Here is a 16,259-nt window from a genome sequence, read left to right as displayed (position 1 = left end):
GGGCGGCCCGGGGTCGCGGCTGCGGAGAAGCGTCTCCTAGGCGTGCAAATGAAGCACTTGACTCGAATCAGACGCGGTGCCGCTTTCAACGGCAAAAATCCTGCCTTCGTCACGGGGAAGGAAAAGCAAACGCAACCCGCTTCCGCTGCCTTCCCCACTTTGCGTCTCAGCCGAACCGACGAACCGACGTTCACACCGACACGCTTTCAGTCCTGACTGCCTGCAGGGATTCTATGCTGTCCTTCACAGCCCAAACCTTTGCTGCAGCCACGGGAAAGGCGACTAAGATCCCGCTGTTGCCCCGTTACGTCCATCTCCTGGAGGAGAGGCGGATAGCAGCACCCGCTCTGCGCTGCGAGCTGTGCGTTCCAACGGAGCACATCGGCCCCGCAAGTTGTGAACACAGGCACGGCCCCTGCCCCGCGGGAGCAGCAGGGATCCAACCAGGCTGCTGGGAATGGAGAAGTTAACCCACACTGTGGGTAAAAACTGCTGTGAAAAACCCCCTTCTGTACCCTGTTCTTCTACCTGCCTTTAACCCATCACTATTTGCAATTAATGCAAATGTTTATGTAACAGTACTATTCTTTTTTTTTTTTCCCCTCTCGGTAAAAATGTGTGACTAAGAAATCAGTTTCTAAATAACTACAACTTTCAGGCTGTTTATTTGCCCAGAGCTGGTTTATGGAGTAATACTTCTTTGTCAGTATCATTATTATGATTTTTCAGCAGCAACTCAGCAGGCAACGAACGCATGGCCAGAGAGGCACTTAAGGAGGAGGGACTGAGCCATTCAGGCAACTGAGAACAGCTACAGCCTCTGGTAAATGTCTCCTTAAACATCTTATTGAATAATACATTGAATACAATTGAATTACAGTTTAAACTGTTTAAGTTCTCCCCTCACTTCTCACAGGGCAGCTGCCAGTGCTGGAAAACATCGCTTAATGCAGACAGGCTACAGAACTAAAGGCAAACATGAGGATGGGGGAACAAGGATTAGGTCTCTCATCTGTACCAAACAGCCCTTGCTGAGGAAAGCTCTGCAGCCAGCAGTACAAAGAAACAGCAGCGATATTCAAATTTAACTGCAGAAGTAATACTCCCTTTCTGCACTGGTGCCTTGGGGCTCTCTGATTTATTTACACAGATCAAAAGAAACTCAATTTAAAATGACAGAGCAAAGAACCAAGCAGAAACTGTATAAAGCTAAGTGCCAGAATTCCACTGTAATGAAATGCCTCTGATCTTAAAATAGCTGATATTGGCAACTATTTCATCACAATCAAGATTTAAGGCTATATACAAACTCTGCAGGTAAAAAAATCTCCTATTCATCACCAGGTTTGTTCAAAAACCAGTTGGACTATTGCCTTCCAATAGCAAGAATGCTTTAACAATTTCATTCTTCGCTCAGTACATTCTTGTTCAAATCATTTCGCTCTATGAGTAACACAAAACTTCCCAATGGCTTGAAATTAATTTCCCTTTTTGTTTGCTTTCTGCTTCTCTTCATTACACAGAATAGTTACAAAGCAGCAATAAACCAATCTCTGTTCTCTGACGATACACACAGGTGTTCCTTCACTAAATACTTTAAACCTGAAACACACCTTATCAGTATTAACAGACTACTGCTGATGATTAAGGTTTCTTGAACATCAGACACTTCTATTAAGCTTGTAATTGAAAGCTCTGTAAATTTGACTGTTTCATATGGGTCCCTAGAGCAATTACATTAAACTCATGAACTACTGTTTGGGGACAATAGTGTGCTGTGTTATTACCAAATACTAATTTGTCTCTAATGTAGAAATCTACGAAGCAAAGTCTTAAGGGTAATGAAGTAATTTAGAATTTCCTGGCTGTCCAGTGGAAATGCTTATCTTCAAATTAGAACAATTTTCCCAGCATTGTCTTTACAGTTCCAGCGGTTTCCTTCTCACATGTTTCAGAGAGAATGAGAATGTCAAGCACTGGGAAGGAAGACCTACTTGTATGATGAGGTGAAAACCATCAAGCGGAGTTCTTATTTTTAGAGGAAACTTTTCACTTTTGGTGCAAGTGTAAAAATCAAAGAAGTCCTGAGCATAAAAAAGAAATGGATTTGCATTTGAGCCAAGTACTTTTTTACTATTAACTTAGGAGCTGATAGCTTTCAGCTATTCCCTAAAAAAGCCTTTAGAATATGAAGCATATCTATGATTGTGGTTTAGGAATTTTTCCTCCGCCCATCAGATAGGTCAGCAAGTCAGTAAGATTCCTCAGGCTGCCTAAACTTCCCTGCTCCTAGTCCAACTCATTATTTCAAACAGAAATAGCAGAATGACAGTTGCATATAAAGGTATAAACTCTTTGTAAGTGGTTATTCCTGGAATCCTCATTACATCACCAAAAGATACTGTGGATCAACCCCTACTATTAAAGCTACCACACACACTGCAGCACCAACTAGCAGGCGATACCTGGAAAAACAGGTTTACTATCTCAGAACTTCTCTCTCTGATGGATTTTTGGATGAAGTCTGCCTTAAGTATAAGCAACAAGGTAATTCAGAACAGCAGTGCAGTTATGTCAGGCTATCATTAGAAGCTAAATTGTTTTGGTAAGCACCCCAAGTATTCAAGACTTGGGAATGCTACCAGCTTGAACACAGAAGTGCCCATACTGACACTAGTACAAGTTTTCCATTACTACTATTTGGTAGTTTGATTAGTTTTAATATATCAGTAAATATACAGTATATACAGCTGCCCTGGATAGCACTGGTAACAGTTTTAAAAGCAAGTGACTCATACATTCCCACAGCTCTCACAACACATCAACATACAAAGTGAGTTCCTCTAATGACATGAGATAGTAGTGCTGGAAAACAGGGAACTGACGAATCCACACAAACACACAGCACAGCTGCTTCCCAAAACGACACAGTTACCACCGGCAACTCTGACAGATACCAAATGGAAGTTCCATTGTTGGCAGAAACAATTGAATTCACTCCACAGAAATCTCTGTGGGACACTGCAGCACCCCCAGCCCGGCCCCAGCAGCCGCCGTGCTGCAGGCCAACAGTGCCACCCCCTGGGCACTGCTTCTCCTTGCCCACTCCTTCCTCTGAATAAGGAGCATCAAAATACCCAACGTGATCTTATCAAGCCAGGAGCAAACTGTCCTAAACCAACTTTCTTGCTTACCGAGGGGAAAAAAATAAAAACACAAAGCTCCAAAGAACAACCTTATTTTACACGGCAGGATTTTTCAACCCACAGAAACAATTTAGAAAAATGGAGGTCTTTTTAAAGATTGCAAGTTTATTGTGTAGTATGCTTAAGTAAAAAGCAAGCCTGGTGAAAATGGAAAAGTACAAAAATAAATACGCTTTTATGATGATATTACAACCACACACAAAATAAAGTCAGATAAAATTAAATATGTATAAATAAACATAATAAGTACAAAACCAAATTCTGGCACTTGTCAAGAGAAAGGCCTCATGAAAGTTCAAACAAACAACTTGCAGTACAACACCTTGTTACACAGACCAGAAACATGCTGGAAGTAAAAGAGGTTCAGATGTGAAACCTGGAGGTAAGCACTCACGTTTACTAACACTACTTTTATATCAACACACTGCCTATTCTAACAATACTTACAGTATATAAAACACCCTTTAAATACACCAACCTTAGCACTGATACAGCCACAGCAGGCTTTTGTGTCACCCATGACACGGGTCACACTCTGTTCTTTTCCCTCAGATGTTTTCCACTCCCATCCTATGATTATCCAAACACAGGAAAGGTGGGAGCCAAAGCAGACATTTGATAACTGCTGAATTAGCAGGAAACATCTGGCATTTTTTGGATCGCAATTTTTTTCTTAAAAAAAGAAAAAAAACCCCACCAAATTGCTATGAGGGCAGCAGGTACTTTAGTGGTGTAAGCTTTTGCATTTACACCAGCAGGGAACGCACCTTAGAGCCACAGCAGAGCCGCTAAGCAGCATCCACCTCCAAAGCCTTTCAGCAGCCTTTTGCCTCAGATTTCTAAGCATACAATTTGGTATCACCTGTTAGGAAACATTTAGCACTGCCACCAGCTGTGGAGGACAGACTTACTGATGCAACTCACAACTACCGCCACAACCAAGCCAGCTAATCCACCATTGTCCCTAAAGATACTCTTTTCATCCAACTGCTAATGTTCTTTTTTTTATAGTGGTTGCAAATTAGGTTATTGATCACACTTTTTCCCCCTCATATCAGTGAGAAAATGTTACACAGGCCCCACTGTGTTGCACTGTTTTGACACTGGGAAAAAAACAAAATGACTTCACTTTCAGACGATCAGTTTCCTAGCATTACTCTAACAGAAAACCAAAAAACAGTACTGCACAGACTGCAACAGCCAAGCTTCTCTCTATTTACTTCTAATGTTAACAACCTACCCTGTCTGAAAGTTGTATCCCTAGAGACGTAAATAAACAAACTTCCAGACTTATGCTCCCCTCAGGCTGAAGCATAACACCCATCAGTATGATGCCCATATTTTGCCTTGATCATCATCTTTCAGTGTTCCATTTTCTTAAATATGGGTGTTTTTGTAGGATTTTGGTAGGGATTTTCTTCCCCTTGAATTCAGGAAACATGATTTCATTTCAGTATAAGAGATGTTAGATAATGGTACAAGAGAAACTGCTTAGAAAAATGGCAACTGTCATAAACGAAACATAAGGCATATTAATTATTATTATAGACAATTGTGTGCAAGTCTGAAATGGTAAAACAATTAAAATCTTGCCTTCTCAAATTTTTGTTGAACATATGCTTCTCTGCATCCGGCCCAAAAGCTGTTTCCATAAGGAAATGCCACAGATAGCAAGGAATAAAAATCCTAGGACACCCAGCACAGTGGTTTGATCTATGATATGTATAAATCTGCAGTTTCTATAAAGAATGGAAGTACACCTGTCTGGATCCGTGTCCAACTCAGCACAATTGCAACAAATTGAGGCCATTAATGTGTGAAGTGATGTAACTGCATTCACACAAATACATTCACAACAGCTGCTGACAAATTCAGACTGAAGAATTCAGTTTTAAGGGATTTTTTTTCCTTGTGTAACTGCTTTAAGTATATGGTGAGAAACTAAAACTGTATGTGCGTGACTTATTATGGTGGCAAACCATACAGAGAATTTGCCATCTTAAATAATACAAGAATCGTGTTGAAGATACAAAGTTAGAACATACGATGTCCCAAATTAACTTAATGATGCTCTGTGGTCTTACTTGAATAATATTATGAATCTTATACATGTACACTACTGCATACACAACTTATAACATGCAATTTTCACACAAGGTTAGAGCTTTACAGCTCTTTATTACTTCAATACGATTGCATTAATATGTCATCCTCTGGAAAAGACAAAGTTGGCTTATCATTTCAAAATATAACTATGCATTCAAGAGATGAAATACATGGATCAGTGCTGAGAATACCATCATTAAAGAACAGCCTGTTCATCCTAGTGAGTGCTGTCGTCTTAAATTGTCACAACATTTGGCTTCTTTCTTTGGGTTCTTCCTGCATATGCTCCTAAAAACAAAAAGAGAATTTTACAGTTGATAATATTGACTTTTGCAATAACAAGATTACCCAACAGAAATAGCTAATAATACAACATTTTAAGGCATTATTATATATTTAGTATCTGCTTTTAAAAGGAGTTTTCCTTGTGTTCCATTTGAAATGCCTTACAAATGCTTAAGTAAAACAGGTTTTTAAAACTACTTATAAGTTTGCAAGTAACAACATACTATAGAACACTTCTCAAGGAAGAAAATAGTCATTTTTCTGCTACTCTAAAACATCAACAACTATAATTCAGAAGTTTTAAGATAAGTCTGTTTGTAATTTTACCAAGACAATATGATTAAAGTAATTTCAAAAATGATATATAAATATCAATTTAAAAATACAATACAAAGTCAAACGTTTAAGACGAGTTTTCCTTTTCCACCTCCCCTATGAATAAACAAAGAGAAGTTGAGACAGAGCAAGAATAATGCAAAGCATAGGAAGTTAGCATTACAGGTTTGTCTTCCAGTTATTTCTAATTATCTTCACTCTGATTTCTTGGGACATTGGCCTAAACTCTATTCCTCAGACATCCAAACACACAGATCTCTCTTCTGTTGCATCTGTTCTTCCATCTGCACAGCAGCTGCCAGTTTGAATAACATCAGCATCAGGATAAAGGTGCACAGAATCAAAAGGGAAGCAAGTGTAAGGCATTGGCAAAATACAAAGTTCCTTCCCCTCACACATAACTCCTTTCCTCCTTCATCATGTGATCCAGCTTTCTACGAGCAGCTAAAAATGGGAAGAAGTCCTGGCTAAACCTGAGAAAGTGGGCTCCAGAACTGAGAAATGGACACAGCGAGGTGGCCAAAACAAGGTGCATCTGTGCACAACAGCGGCCTCGTCTTCCTGCAGATCTCTTACATGATTTAAACGAGGATAGGGACCAAATCTTGCACTCACCACACCTTCTTTATAGTTTCCACTTGTCAAAACCTCTCTGGTAGAAAATTACAGGAACTGTTGATCGAAATTACTTTGCACACCTTAAATTACATTGCATCAGGCATCCTCCTTTGAGAGCTATAGCTATCTGGTAATGTTACTGATAACTACAATCATAGTAACTTAACTGTTAAGCCTAAAGGGACCTCAACAACCTACGAAAAAAGAGTTAAAAATACATGCCAGAGAATACTCAAATCTTAATAAAACTGAACTGTCTTTTCAAAGGAACAGTAGGTTTCCATATGTTAACAAACACAATCAGAATTAGAAGTTCAGTACAAATAACATCAGGCAAAGGTTGTATGAAAAGAGAGCTACTTGAGAAAATAAAATAAAAATCTCTCCACATGTAACAAACATACATCTTTAGAAAGGCATATTACACTATGCATAGCACAAATTTCTTCCAGTAATAAGGGTTTAGCACTGCAGGCTGCTAGGAAGTCACACAATTCAGCATTCCTTAGGTTCAAGCAGTTACTGAGTGTCTAGCAATGAGAGCAAACATTTATACAAAGCAGTGAACATCACATCACATGGTGCAGAGCAGTGGAAATGAAAGACAGCCACGGAAAAGAAAGTTTTCAAGCAATTAAGTGAACATAACAAAGTAGGTGCTGGTGCTTTTTAGAATTACCAGTTCCTTGCAGTGGTCACTTACAGGTGCCCAAGAGCTGTGTTCAGCACAGTGCAAAGCAGCTTTGGAAATGCCCAAGAGACCTTACCATCACAGGAACCCTTCACACCTGAACACTGTTTCCTACTATACAAAAGGGAATTCTCAGTGGCCCAACACTCCTCAGTGTTGTATTCTTCAGCTCACCTGTGATCCCACACAATGAACCAGGATGACAGGTATGATGGTTTATTAGTGATTTAACACTACTCTTAATTCTCCTTGTGTGCACTCCCAAGTCATATAGAAATGTCACATACAGAAAATAAGGGTACTATTAGGTAATAAATAGGTATATTTCAAGTCACTTTCCTCCCTCCACCCACCAGATAACTAAATCTTATAGGAATTAAATTGTTTTGGGTTTTTTTTTTTATTTAAGTTACACGCGAGTTTAATTTTACATCAATTTATCCTTCTCTAAGATAAGCTTCATTTGACTACTGAAAAATGTATATACTTATTAAGCTACTGTACATAGAATTAATCTATTTAAATACAGAGAGAAACAGACAATATAGGGAACCTAGACTAGGAAATTAAAGAAGTCAGCTTTACTGGACACAACATTCACCCATCATTTTACTGTGCCAGGGCAAACAACTTCTCTTCTCAGTCATGTAACCACCCTGCTACTCACACACCACAAACCTGATGCCCTCAGAAGCACTGTGTGAAACACCAGTGCACTTGGCAGCACGCATTTCTCACACAGGCATCTGCTCCCTGCTCACGGCTGGACAAGCACACAGGAAAGATCATGGCTCAGTACTGCTACTGCCCAAATACTCTGTGCCTAATGCCCCACTATAGCTGTTACTGAACACTTACTCAGACTGGGCAGAAACAAACGAGGTGGGTAAGCACAGTGGCAGAAGCAGGCTGATCTCAATCATCTTCTTTGCAACACCACATTAAATGCCCTGCTTAGCAGAACTTACTACAGACAGAGCTGCTTTGTCCTATTAAAACAAACAACAAAGATGACACTACAGTTTCATTAAGTTTTTTCTTTAGAACTGAACCTGGTTGAAGGGGTACAAAACACAAAAAGTAAATTCAATAATCACCTGCAGTTCCTAAGATAAAAGCCTTCCTGCCAGAAAACAATAATCAATGAGAGTATTGTCAGAAGTACAAAGCCCTTTGTCAACAGAAGTTAAAACAACAGAAAAATGCAGCTGGATACCTTCTGAGGGCATGTCTCATGTCTAGTTTGAATGCATGACATCCCAAATAGCTGTATACTACTTATCCTTCTTCCTTCTCGTCTCTCTGTTCTGCTCACAAAGCAGTGAAACTGCTTCTGGCACATTCTTGGCAATACCAGGCAAAGTATGCATGGGTAGGCCAGTAGCCACATACAAAAAGAAGATCTGAACTCACTCAGCTGGTGAAGGGGATTTCTGGACAAGAAGCATTCCTCAGGAAGCAGCCCAAGTCCAAGAGAAGCTCTCCTTCCAGTGCCCAGCCCTTCTCTGAGCTGGCCATCTCGGGGAGAGGGACTCCACCCTTCTCATCACCTGGGGAGCACAGGTGCAAACAACACCCTGTGCTCCCTGGGCAGCCACAGCCCTTCCCCAGGTGCTCAATCACAATTCAAGTTGAGACCTCACAGTTCCCTTACCCCTCTAACAAGCACAATTTAACTGGGAGTCAGGGGCAAGTAAGGACAAGAAATGAAATAGAAATGCTCTGGGTTAGGAATATTGCTGACTGGCATAGTTACACACAGAAGTAAGTCTCTGGAGGTGAGCTGGAACCAGATGATCTTTGGGATCCGTTCCAACCCAAGCCATTCTATGAAGCTATGATTCTGTACTGTCAAACCTCTGCTCTGAGTCTACATTTTCTGATTTGTGCAAGTTCTACTAAAAGGAGAGAAGAATACACATTTATTTAGCATTCTGTTTTATTTATAAATTGACTTAAAATTATAGTTTCTCTGTCTATAGTTTCAGACAGAAATTGCTGCCTCACTACAGATGACTTTCAAGAACCTCTCTAGAAAAGGTTTCTTGACTAAGCCCAGATTTTTAAAGTTGCTAACAAAAGGTTTTAAAAATAAACAACTGTTCAACATATTGCAAAGTCTTTCACTATTCAAATTTTATCCATAAATAAAGAAAAGCACGTTCCATATAAAAGTATTCAACTGAAGGTATTTCTCATTATGAGAAGTTATGCAGATTTCTTTCACACCAAGCATTCCCTGTCTAATAATTTCAGAATGCATTCCTACTCATTTAACACAGCAGTCTAATCTATTTATAAAAAAGAACGTAGAAGTACTGGTATTATACCCCAGTACACGTGATGTCCAAACACTAACTGAAGTTATGCTGTACAGTCATAGCTATACAGCATATTATTGATCTATTTTAAGTTCCAAGATAATCACTAAAGAAGGCATTAAATAGCTTTCCAGTTATTCAACAAACACAATTAGAAAGGTAACGAGAAATTTAGAGATTCCTTCCATTACCTACTATCAACTATCATGACTTGGATAATTACAGCTAAGGGAAACTCAGAGACTTAGCAAAGCAACACATATATGGCCAATACAAAAGATTGATAGAGAATGTTTTAACTGGATGTCTGATGTCAGATTGAAACGTAAAAAATATCATATATCATTATAGATTCAGCATCAATTAGATGAGATCTGTATGCCTTCCCCAAAAGTTAACTCTAAACTTGATACTGCACATCCTTGCACTACTATTCTCCTACAACTTTAATACTCTAAGTGGAAGAGTTGATTGTTTTTGTCAAACTTGTAGATAACAACTGCCTTACAGATAATTTTGTTTGCTACACTTACATTACTTACATAATATTCTTATATTTCAGGAGAGATTATTTCCCATCTTTGGGAATTTTTCAGTAATGTCACTGAACATGCAACTGAGTAACTGATTGTTTCATCGTGTTTTATTCTCTTCATGCCTGTGCAGGTTTAAAACATAGAGGTTTGGCACTACTATTAAACTTACTTATTAAAAGAGTAACCTATCAGTAATCTCTGTATACAAGCTCAGGAATATTCCATTTCTGAATCTGTCTCATTAAGGTTCACGCATTCTGTAAGATGCTGCAGAATAAATGTCAGTTTAAGACTATGACAGTGGAATGCCCACTGGTAAGTCTTTTCAAACTATCCTATCTTCAAAACCAAGCCTACTGAAAGGAGAAGTTATACACGTACAGAAATACGATGACAATATGATTCCAGCCCACTAGTTTGACTACTGTTAGTTTCCCAAGCAGTTACAGTGAGTATTTCCGGCAAAACTTTTTAATGGTTGGGCATCTGGTGAGTGAAAGCAAATGAGCTATAAAGTACATTCTATATACTATGTTTATAGAATCTTAGAGTGGATGGTGAAGTTATCAGCACATGTCCAAAGAGACAGGTTAGATTTAAGACACAGCAAAGCAGGTGCAGAAGAAAAAGAAAACAAGAAATCCCCCGCTTAGTTTTTCTTGACACTGGCAACTTATTTACTATACGATCCAAGCACCAGTTTTCTACACACCTGAAACCGCCTTGTTAGACACTCTGCTCTCTGAGGCCTTCTTTCTATTTTGCTCAACCCCCTTCATTGAGGTCTTAGGGGTTCTAATTAAATATAAAAGAGTTAATAAGTCACTTGCATCAAAGCTGAAAGATTGTATCCAACAACATAAAGACACTAGCAAACTGTTAGGCATGAAATCACTTTTACACTGTCCTATATAGTATCCTCTACAATTCCTAATGAAATTAATACTTAAGAAGATACAGTAAATAGGAGAATATTTCCCCACGTACATATTTTAAAATCTCTGCTCAGGAAATGGATTCATTTCCACCACTGTGGCATTACAGCCTGTACTTGAAAATACAAACGTTTCATTAAGGGGAAGCAAAGCTTCATGGAATGAGTGTTACAAATACAAATGTCAAAACAGTGTAAATGGAGACAATACACAAGGAGATGGTAACACTAAATAATTTTCTTGCAGTGTAAGGTACAATAAAGCTTTACCACTCTCTCAAAATACTGTAAGAATCATTTTGCCTTTGAACAACAGTTGTACCATTAAATGTAAGTATTGTGTAGAAATTAATGTGTTCTTGCATTTTGCATTTACTTTTAACCTTAGGCTAGGAACATGCTGTGTCCTTACCCTTGTCTGCAAAGTAATCTATGAACCGGGGCATTCTGTCCTTGATTTGGTTGAAGTACTCTGTCAAAACACAATTTCTGTTAGTACTTTCTCCCTCCTTTAAAAAAAAATAATAAATCTTAGAAAAAATATTAAATTATGCATCATCTTCCAAATAGCAACTTTCAGAATGGCTAAGAGGCTACATAACACAGATGATGTATGCAAAAGTGCCAGGTATTAAAATTCCTGAATGAAATTACTACTTTCACTTGTTCTTTAAAGCAAAGAAAGCAAAAAAGCACCCATAAAAAGCTTCCCTCAAAAGTGGCTTGGGTTCATAGTCATTGATAAAGACATACAGGAAAAAAAAGCGTTGAAGCATTTTAACAAGTCATTGAAGACTAAACTGTATAATTAGATAGCACATCTTCAGAACTATTAGGTAATCATGGAATAAGAAATGTTTTTAAGAGATGCCAGGTATCTGACTTGTCATAGCAGAAAAAAGACTCAGCAGTAAGGCAGCACCCCTCTCTTAACAGCAAGTACTGAGTACTGTCATTTCTGTGATCTAAGTTAACAACTGCACAAACTAGGAGCAATAACTTTTTTCCAAGAGAGATACACACTTATTTTCTGACAGCTTTCTAAAGTGAACATTTTATATTATAAAGGCTGTTAAGAAAGGTACTAGTGTCAGAATGAAGCTTAAGAGATAGTAACAGTGTATCTGAGAGAAACCTGGAACCTGAGCATAGAGTTAAAGAAATAAATAAATTATTTTTGAACTGACATTGAAAAGAATAACTTTTTTCTAGCTTTTTCCCCCCAGCCCTTACCAAGTCTGATTTCATTCCTGTTATAAATTGAGCAAGCCAGTAACACAGATCAAAGGATCCAACATTCTAAGACAATTCTTTAAAAGAATCACAAGGTATAAAATAACCTTCACTCACCGGCTCTCAGGACTTCTTTGTTTTATGACTATTTTTTTACTAGGCATTCCCATTTCTGAAGCCCTAGAGAAACAACACCAATGAAATATAATTAAATTACAAAATCATCATGTCGTTCTTACATGAAAATAGTACGAGAAAAACGGCAAGAAAATCTGCATCTGCATGTTACACTGCCATAACTGTTCTACAGATTACTGCTTTTTACTCAGCTGTGTTGCAGGAGACAGATAATGCCTGCCACCATCCCAAAAACACCCTCAAGGAACTCTACCAATGACATCTCTTGCTAAGCACTTTGAAAAGATTGATAACATACCCTACAAAAATCTACCATAAGCTGAGTGATCAAAACAGGTATCTTGTACACCATAAACACATCCCAGACCAAACATTTTGCTCACAGAGACAAGAAGTCTCTCAAAAGTTAAACTCAACTATCACAAGTGGTAACATACTACACACCTGAGAAGGTTTTTTCATTAATACTTCCTAAAAGATATATTATTTTGCAAAGAAGCTGTTTCCACAAAAACTTATTTTCAGTATCTCCTACTCTTCCTCATCATCCTATGGCCCCCTCCCCTCACCACAAAAGGAGATCTGCACATACTTCATGTACTTTTTCCTATCCAGAGATTTCTGCGTAGCTGTTGAAAGTGTTGCTCTCTCTCTTGGACTCTTTACTTTATCCTAAAAAAGATCATATTCAGGCTAAAGTTAAGATCTTCTTCTTCCTTAAAATCTTAGAACAGTTTACACTCTCTTGCCTATAACCCACCATCTGCCTGAGCATCTTCTCTTTACGAACTTCACGATCATGACGCAGAATGTTCATTCTTTCTGATGCCTCCATTGTGAAAAATATGTCATGGATATCATACAGAGCAGCTCGAAGCTGGAAAGAATAGTTAAACACTGAATAAAATAGCTTAAAAATCTCTCTTAACATGTCAGGAGAAAATGGAATATTTTCATTACAGACGTAGTTGCAATTTGTTCCTTTAAACAAAGCCCCCATGCACATTTTATCAATTTATGTTAGTACACACAAACAAGTAACTTCTTTTTACAAAGGCAGAATACCTAGGAAAGCAAAAAAAAAAAAGAAGTTTAATTTATATCACCTGAGCCATTACTCTTTCATGAAGGGATGCATCTTGTGCTGAAACACTTCCTCTTTTTAATGGGGCTTCAGACTGAAAATTTCTTATGAACTCCATAGTATCCTGGGGATGAGGGAGAAATAAGATGAAGCACCAAACGTGACCCTTTTCAACCAATGAATCATCATAAACTGTATGGATAGGGCTGGTCATCTTTGTTTGACTTAAACCTTATAACAGTAAGCAATGCACCACTCAAACGTGTTCATGGGACAGACATGCCTAAATTCTTCTGAATGCAGAAAATACATGATTTCATGATAGGAAAGAAAAAAATAAGAAAAAAGAAAAACCAAAACAGGAGTAGAAGCCACAGAATGTAAAAATGCTGATCTTACTTTTACAGTCTGCTTGAGATGTTTCAGTTTCTCTGTCTGTAGGAGCCGACGCGTAAGAAACCCCTTTGCCACAGCAGTTATCTTATCAAACTTCATTTGTATCTCTGGAGTGAAAATCTTAAAAGAAAATAAGCATTTTCTAAACATTGAATAATCAAAGCAAAATATTTTTTTCTTAAATATCTTTAATTACATTTCTGATATTTCTTAAATCACGCGATTCAAGTTTTGAAGTAAGAAACAACTGTTGATAAAAGGTAAAATGTATTTTGCATTTTGCACAAGAAAAATACACCATACAGTTCTACCACGTAATCTTAAGTTGATATAGGAAGGGACATGGAACTTCTCTGTGAGATTTCCTACTGCACAGCTACTAGAAAGTTACCAGAATCTTACAAAAACTGAAGGTCTTTTTAAGCTATATCTTATTTTTCCTTACCTGGGTCCACCTGGTTTTGATCCTGTTACTTGGCCTAGATACTGAGGTTTTTAGAACTCCGCTGCCTGATGGTCCCCAGAGAAAGAATGAAGTTTCACTTGTTGAAGTAAAGGTGTTAGGTGATGTAGCATGAGCAAAACCTGCACACACAGCAGAATGCACAGTTTAACACACAGATTTTTGTCCGTAAGGAATAGCAATGTGTGCAAGTACACACACAGTCATTATGCTTGTTTAAGAACAAAAATAAAGCAGCACTGTGCAAAAATAACAAAAACCAAAAATAAAATATCAAGCACATATTTAAACATTAACTTAAGCTGCAGTCAGGAAGTCATCTTGGCATTCAGAAATTGAGAGACTTCCAGTTCTTACTCGCATTTTAGATGATAGTATATATATATTGGAAGAAAAAATATCCAGCTACAGCATGAAAAATCACTTGCTTAATATTAAAGTTGCTATACAAAACCTCATCCATAAAGTATCTCAATGAAAGTGGTTTTGAAGTGTTTAATGCTGCTAACATAGATCCTAAAAATGAATCATAAATAATCAAAATCATATAATTTAGCAGGTTTACTCTCAAAGTTCCTCTGCTCTTTACCTGCTAAAACACCAATTTTCCATTTGTGTTTGTTGAGAAACAGAGGTTAAAACCAGCAAGGGAGAACTCCACACAGAGGGAGCAACGTTGTTTGTATGAAGTCAATGAAGGAAAAAAGCAATCTGAATATTTAATTCATTTCAAAGCAAAATTAGCTGAAAAAAAGAATGGGAAAAAAAGGAACAAGACAACACACTTTCATAATTTTATGGAACAGATGAGAGGTGGCCTAGGACAGCAGCACTGCCTTTATCAGAACAGCAGGGCAGCTGGTACAGTCAATACTGCAGAGCAAAATATACCACAACATTTGATCTGTATTCTACCCTTAGTTTAGTTTTAGCAGTCAGTTTTTACCAATGCTTGTAGAGTTTGTGTTATGGATTGTTTCCACTTGAGACTGCACACTTTCCACTAAGCCACTTTCACTTTTTCTCCACTCCAACTCCATCCTGCTGTTAATATTCACTTTGGAAATTTCTATTTCTGTTGTAGCGATCTTCTTTCCCTTTCTCTCCTGTTCCTCCAGTTCCTATGAAAGAAAAGTTCAATTGTAAGACTGCTTTTCTAAGTCTGCAAAGCATCAGAATGTGCATTTCAAAACCAGCTGGGTCCAACTTCAACACACAGGACTTCAGCTCAGACTTTTTCCTCTTTCTGCTTTACCTTCTGCAATTTCTCCTGCTCTCGCTCTTGTTCTGCTATCAGAATTGACAGTTGCTGTGCATGCTGTTCTTCGAGTCTCTTCCTCATTTCTTCAAAGGCCAGCATTTTTGTCTTTAAAATCTCTTCTGGGAAGACACATGCATTACAAAGAATCAAGCATTAAACATTTTATACGTGATCTTTTGTCACAGATATACATGCTTCAAAAGAGTAATTTCCATCTTCAGTAAGGACATTTTTTATATCAAGTTGCCATTATACACTGCAAAGAAGCTTATCAGCTACAGCAGTCCTTCAGAATATTTGCACGTTGCTCTTTGTGGGATAAGCACGTGGATGGCACAGCAGTAACACCAACAGAGCCTGTATTAAAATAAGGACGTAAAACATCTGGATCTGGGAACAGCATACCTGCAGTTGTTGAGGAAAATAAAATTATTTTTGCTTGACTTGATAGACACATACAAACGTAACACAGTCTTGAACTCAAAGAAAACAGCTACGTAATGATTTGCAACCTTGTTGTTAAAAGGTATTTTCTTTTAATTTACAGAAAGCATCTTTCATTTTAGTAGTCTTCTTTAAATCTAATAGAATAAGAAATTATATTCTCAGTAAAACTAAGTTCAAATTTCTACATTCAAATGAGAACTTTTT

The 16,259-nt window shown here is 37.9% G+C and overlaps 1 protein-coding gene and 1 long non-coding RNA gene across 4 annotated transcripts; one reads left to right on the top strand and one right to left on the bottom strand.

Moving 5' to 3' along the window:
- The first annotated feature begins 6 nt into the window (after positions 1–6).
- LOC116217239 lies at positions 7–1,759 on the top strand. Its single transcript, XR_004161491.1, has 2 exons — positions 7–823; positions 917–1,759. It is a non-coding gene; the product is annotated as an uncharacterized LOC116217239 (long non-coding RNA).
- Positions 1,760–3,290: 1,531 nt separating this feature from the next.
- On the bottom strand, positions 3,291–15,761 carry LOC100545848 (centriolar coiled-coil protein of 110 kDa). Of its 3 annotated transcripts, XR_002120166.2 has the most exons (12): positions 15,603–15,761; positions 15,294–15,468; positions 14,330–14,469; positions 13,888–14,004; positions 13,511–13,612; positions 13,165–13,281; positions 12,997–13,076; positions 12,384–12,446; positions 11,446–11,505; positions 10,812–10,894; positions 8,101–8,231; positions 5,512–5,600 (listed from the first exon to the last, which is right to left on the bottom strand). XR_002120166.2 is itself a non-coding variant. In XM_010719457.3 (11 exons), exons 1-11 carry the CDS (start codon positions 15,705–15,707, stop codon positions 5,548–5,550), a joined length of 1,095 nt encoding a protein of 364 aa, XP_010717759.1. In that variant the 5' UTR covers positions 15,708–15,760; the 3' UTR covers positions 3,291–5,547. The 3 variants fall into 3 exon arrangements, 2 of the variants coding, with proteins under 2 accessions (XP_010717759.1, XP_010717760.1); XM_010719457.3 differs by lacking the exon at positions 8,101–8,231 and having other exon boundaries at positions 3,291–5,600; positions 15,603–15,760; XM_010719458.3 differs by lacking the exons at positions 8,101–8,231; positions 10,812–10,894 and having other exon boundaries at positions 3,291–5,600.
- Between the last annotated feature and the right edge of the window lie 498 nt (positions 15,762–16,259).

Source organism: Meleagris gallopavo, chromosome 16 (assembly GCF_000146605.3).
Source record: "Meleagris gallopavo isolate NT-WF06-2002-E0010 breed Aviagen turkey brand Nicholas breeding stock chromosome 16, Turkey_5.1, whole genome shotgun sequence".
Classification (NCBI taxonomy): domain Eukaryota; kingdom Metazoa; phylum Chordata; class Aves; order Galliformes; family Phasianidae; genus Meleagris; species Meleagris gallopavo.
The sequence above is the reverse complement of the archived record's forward strand: the minus strand, read 5'-3'. Positions and strand labels throughout refer to the sequence as shown.

What these genes read in the sequence shown, in the direction of transcription:
- LOC100545848 (XM_010719457.3), bottom strand. Translation starts at nt 15,707, where the DNA reads ATGCTGGCCTTTGAAGAAATGAGGAAGAGACTCGAAGAACAGCATGCA. An exon ending in ATGAAAGAGTAATGGCTCAG is followed by an intron (nt 13,282 to 13,510) that starts GTGATATAAATT and finishes TATTCTTTCCAG; the next exon opens with CTTCGAGCTGCTCTGTATGA. An exon ending in GATAGGAAAAAGTACATGAA is followed by an intron (nt 12,447 to 12,996) that starts GTATGTGCAGAT and finishes TTGTTTCTCTAG; the next exon opens with GGCTTCAGAAATGGGAATGC.